The sequence below is a fragment of the Martes martes genome (genome assembly GCF_963455335.1).
Source record: "Martes martes genome assembly, chromosome: 4".
Classification (NCBI taxonomy): Eukaryota; Metazoa; Chordata; class Mammalia; order Carnivora; family Mustelidae; genus Martes; species Martes martes.
This window is the reverse complement of record NC_137891.1, coordinates 144682101-144687698: the sequence shown is the minus strand read 5'-3', so window position 1 is coordinate 144687698 and position 5598 is coordinate 144682101. Positions and strand designations below refer to the sequence as shown.

The 5598-nt window shown below is 45.5% G+C and overlaps 1 protein-coding gene across 1 annotated transcript; it reads right to left on the bottom strand.

Annotated features, from left to right (window-relative positions):
• Positions 1 to 4890: 4890 nt before the first annotated feature.
• LOC308341868 (prefoldin subunit 1-like) lies at positions 4891 to 5365 on the bottom strand (the record flags this gene model as incomplete). The annotated part of the gene is made up of 1 exon (XM_080801913.1): positions 4891 to 5365. One exon carries the CDS (start codon positions 5363 to 5365, stop codon positions 4997 to 4999), a length of 369 nt encoding a protein of 122 aa, XP_080658039.1. The 3' UTR covers positions 4891 to 4996.
• Between the last annotated feature and the right edge of the window lie 233 nt (positions 5366 to 5598).

Below are 5598 nucleotides of genomic sequence, written 5' to 3'. Positions count from 1 at the left end.
GACTTTGGAAAAGCAAAAGGCTCAGTGAATTACTGTTATTAGTCCTTCTTCAGAAGTCGGAGGAAAGGGATGTTATCTCACTGGAGAAGTGTGGGCTGCGCCAGGAAGATGGTCAGAGATGATGAGAAAGAGCTCTTCAACAAATGAAAAGTTTGACCTTTCGCAGATCGTGAAGTGATGTAAATAAAATCCACGGGGCACTGGAGCCCCACAGCTATGCTCGGAAGCACGTTTTTAATCCTCAATTTCACAGAGCAAGATCCTGAAACTCGGAGATGTGAAATGGCTTCCCCAAATGCCATACCCAATAATTTACAGAGCAGAATTCAAACCCACATCTTCTGATTTTTAATCTTAGGTACTTTTCTCTAGGGCAGCGGGTTCCAAACATCAGAGCAAGCCTGTCTCCATATGAATCTCTTGTGGAGTTTATTGAAAGTAGTGGTTTCTCATCTCTACCCTGAAAAGGTTCTGAATCAACAGATTTTGGAAGCCCCTGAAACAGTCTATTTATCTAACACCTGTTTTAGTCAGATTGAGCCACAATAACAAAACACCATTGAGTGGGTGGCTTAAACAACGGACATTTATTTCTTATAGTTCTGGAGGCTGGGGAATCCAGCAGCAAGGTGCTGGCAGATCCTGTTCCTGGAGAGGGCCAGCTTCCTGGCTTGCAGATGCAGCCTTTCCTCTGTTGCACGTGCCTGGAGGGAGAGAGATCTGTTTTCCTCCTCTTAAAGGGCACTGATCCCATCACCGGGATCCCACACTCTTGACTTCATCTAAACCCGGTTACCTACCAAAGACGTGACCTCCATAGACCATCCCATTATGGGTTAGGGCTGCAATGTGAATTTGGGGACAGGAGCACAAACAATCAGCCCATTACAGTGTTCTATAAGCTCTCCTGTGCAGCCAGGATGTGAAGTAAGCCCTCACTACATATACATCTGCGTATATACTACACAGGATCTAAAAACTATGTAAGGGACAAAATTTTAATGAACAATTGTCTTCTCTGTGTGTGCATGTGTGTGTGTGTGAGCACGCACGTGTGCCCTTTCCAGGGAAGTTTTATTGATGCTGTTTGGAAAAGGTTTTTCCCATCAGCCCCCATGGTTTTTCCTTCCCTCTGTGAGAAGGCAGGTGTTCTCTGGGCCTGGTCCCCCAGGCAATGGCACAGTTGGTCTGCTGCGGCTACAACACGTGCGTGACACTGTGGTATGAGTCCATGTGCAAGTCTGTGTCCAGCCCTGGAGAGCAGGGGAGGGTGAGGAGAGCCAGGTCCGGGTGTGGAAGCTAAGCAGGACCCAGGCTGGATGGCTGTGGAGATGTGTGGGTGCAGTGACCAAGCCCTGTGTGCACCCCAACTCCAGGGCCCACTGGTGTGGCTAAAGCTCAGGGCTGGGGATGGTACAGTCAGAGATCTAGAGAGAGAAGCTCTGAGGCCAAAGAAGGGTTTGGACTAGCCAAGGGCAGGAGCCCAGGGGGATTTCAGAGAGGGCAGTCAGTGTGTATTCAGTCCCCTGTTTAAGATGCAATGGGCAGGCGCCTTTAGTAAGGATGTGGCTCTGTCTTCCCTCTTTTGAGGATCTGCCCGCCAGAGTCCCTGTTCTCCTGAAGCTGAGGCAACACACCTGGGGTGGTGATCCACAGTGAGGGGAGGTTAGGAAGGAGAATTAGCTAGAAGTGGTTTGGGGCCCAGGGCTCCTGTGGGAGAGGCTGTCGAATGGCCAGGCTGTCTGTCACAGTCCTCACTGGGCTGCTAGAGTGACAGTCCTTTAGGGGCAGAGATAGTTGGGTCATCCAGGAGGGGGGATCAGTCCTGCCAGATCCCTGGTCAAGTGCCATCCCCCACCATCCTCCTCCTTGGTAGCAGTAGGGAACAAAACTGACAATTTCTACACTTTTAGTCTTTTAGATGAGGTAAACACATAATAAGCATAAAAATAAACAAGGTATTTTTAAATCAATAAACATAAGAAGGAATAAAAGATGATTCAAAATTTCAGCTACTTGATTTAGGTAAGGTCCACAGGGAAATTTCCTACAATAAAATGACATTTTACACCATACACAAAGATAAACTCGAAATGGATAAAAGACCTCAACATGAGACAGGAATCCATCAGAATCCTAGAGGAGAACATAGGCAGTAACCTCTTTGATATCAGCCACAGCAACTTCTTTCAAGATATGTCTCCAAAGGCAAAGGAAACAAAAGCGAAAATGAACTTTTGGGACTTCATCAAGATCAAAAGCTTCTGCACAGCGAAGGAAACAGTCAACAAAACAAAGAGGCAACCCACGGAATGGGAGAAGATATTTGCAAATGACAGTACAGACAAAAGATTGATATCCAGGATCTATAAAGAACTCCTCAAACTCAACACACACAAAACAGGTAATCATATCAAAAAATGGGCAGAAGATATGAACAGACACTTCTCCAATGAAGACATACAAATGGCTATCAGACACATGAAAAAATGTTCATCATCACTAGCCATCAGGGAGATTCAAATCAAAACCACATTGAGATACCACCTTACACCAGTTAGAATGGCCAAAATTAGCAAGACAGGAAACAACGTGTGTTGGAGAGGATGTGGAGAAAGGGGAACCCTCTTATACTGTTGGTGGGAATGCAAGTTGGTGCAGCCACTTTAGAGAACAGTGTGGAGATTCCTCAAGAAATTAAAAATAGAGCTTCCCTATGACCCTGCAGTTGCACTACTGGGTATTTACCCCAAAGATACAGATGTAGTGAAAAGAAGGGCCATCTGTACCCCCAGTGTTCATAGCAGCAATGGCCACGGTTGCCAAACTGTGGAAAGAACCAAGATGCCCTTCAGCGGACGAATGGATAATGAAGATGTGGTCCATATACACTATGGAGCATTATGCCTCCATCAGAAAGGATGAATACCCAACTTTTGTAGCAACATGGACGGGACTGGAAGAGATTATGCTGAGTGAAATAAGTCAAGCAGAGAGAGTCAAGTATCATATGGTTTCACTTATTTGTGGAGCATAACAAATAATATGGAGGACAAGGGTAGATGGAAAAGAGAAGGGAGTTGAGGGAAATTGGAAGGGGAGATGAACCATGAGAGACTATGGACTCTGAAAAACAACCTGAGGGTTTTGAAGGGGCGGGGGGTGGGAGGTTGGGGGAACCAGGTGGTGGGTATTAGGGAGGGCATGGATTGCATGGAGCACTGGTGTGGTGAAAAAACAATGAATACTGTTACGCTGAAAAGAAATAAAAAATTTAAAAAAAAAAGAAAGAAAGAAAAGAAACAAAAAAGAAGAGACCCAAAAGAATGAAATGGGTTAGCCTGGTCAAAAGGGAGGTAGGGACTGCCCATGGCCCGAGGTAGAGAGGATTTAATGTGTTACAGAAACTAAAAAAAGGCCAGTGTGGCTGAAAGCTGACGAGCCAGGGGAATGGGACAGAGGTAACCACGGTGGCTGAAGACCAAGTAACGTAGGGCCTCATGGATTGTGGGAAGAGACCGAGAGTTTTAAGTAGGATGGGAAGCTGACTAAGAATTTCATGTAGGAAAACATAAATAAAATACACATTTTTGAAAGATTTGGGTCAAGAATGAGGAAGTTAGGAAGGGGAAGAGGGGATTCAGGGAGGTTTATTATGTAGTTACAGCAGAAACCCAGGTGAGAGGCAATGGTGGTTTAGAGCAATGTGGTTAAAGCAGTGGAAGGAAGTGTGGGGGATTTCTGAAGTGTTTTAGTGGGAGAATGAACATGGTTTGGACAATAAGGGGAAGGGAATTATCAAGAATGGCCCCGAGTTTTTACCATGAGTAACTGGAGTGTGGGAAAGGGTTGAAAGCCACTAGTTGAGCTGGGCCATTGTGGAGAAGTTTATTCAGGGACCTAGGAAGATGGAGAGTCTAGGTCCTGACATATTACGTTTGAGACGTAGTATGCCCATTGAACAGGACGTCAGGTTTCGGCTGGAGACACGATTGGAGTTGCCCCCACAGAGAAGGCAGTCATGGCCACGGAAGTGGATGAGATCACTTGGGAAGACGGCGCATGGTGAGGACAAGGGAACCATGACAGAATCCTGAGGAATGGACTCATGGAGGATGCCAACAGGTGGCTCCCTGTGGAGTGGGGGTGATGTTGCTTCTTAATCCAATGAGGCCAAAGTAAAGAGAACTGTGACAGCACTTGGCACCCTGCCGTTAACTGTTTATTTGTCTTAAATTGTCCAATAGGCTTTAAGCCCTTCAAGGGCGAAGGGTAGGAGCATGGGGTTTTCATTCTGAAAACCCCAACACCTTGCACACTTGACACCTAAGATGAGCCACACGCTCTGCTAAGGGCTTTACATTTATCATATAATGCAAGGCTCTTGAAATGATCTTAACTTCATTTTACAGAAATGGAAACTGGAATTAAGAGAAGATAAAAGATTCAACCACACTACCACACTCAATAAATGGCAAGGCCACACTTAGAATCAGTCTATCAGAGTGACCAACATAACTTTCAGAGTCCAGGAGAAGAGAATGTTTGACAGTACCCTGTGCTAAGTGTCTTTTGCAGTTCAGAAAATTTGCCCTGATAGTGCCTACTTTATCAGTCTTCATGCTGAGCTTCCTGCATTCTGTCCTTTTTTGGGGGTGGGGGGGAACAGATGCCTTTTGTTGGTCTAAGCATCCTAACGAGTAATAGGCTTGGGCAGAGCTCCCCTGTCTGTCCTGGCTCCCATCTTCCCTCTCCTGGGAGTTGGTGATTCACCCCTAGGGGAGAAGAGTGTTCTGGGTAGGGGTGGCAGACAGAGCCAGGATAAAAAGTACAGAGTTGGGATCTGAAAGGGGATCAGGGTGGAGTAGAAAATATAGGGTTACCAGATCATCCAAATAAAAAGTCCGTCAAGGTAGAAGAGAGGCTGTTTCCCCACATGGGCCCCTCTGCCCTTCCCAGGAATGGGAGGGGGCAGGAAGCTTCTGCTAGAGATTTCCTACTGTGCCCTTCGTGCCATCAGCATCTCCCGTATGTTGTCCTCAGCTTCCTTCACACTCCGCTCCAGGTAGGATTTCGTTTGCTCTAATTCTTTAATTTTTTCCTCTGCTATTTTCTGTTTCTCTAACAGTTGACTGTGAATTACCTCCTTGGACTGAAGAACAAACATTCTTCCTACACTTTCATACATGTTAGTCTCATCTACCAAAGTCACAATCTCTGTATCTCTAAGATGTGCATGCTTTTTCGTTCTGCTTAGCTGTTCAATGTGTGTGTCTGCAAGCTTCACCTTCTGTTGAGTGTCAATTACTTTGGCTTGAAGCTCTGTGAAGGCCTTCTTTAACTCCAGATCCACGGGAGCTGCCATCTTGGTTCACTCGGTGCACCTGCGCAGTCCATTCTGTCCTATTTAATTCACCCTCTCCTACTCTGATGTCCTACAGATATTCTCTTGTATTGTCTCCAAAAATTTTTAAAGATTTTTTTATCTTTTGTGCATCTGGAATTTGTTTTTGTAAATTGGATGAAGCAAGCAACTCGTTTGATTATTTTCTTGTGTGTATCAGTACTAAGCTGTCCCCAGACCATTTATTAGATGTT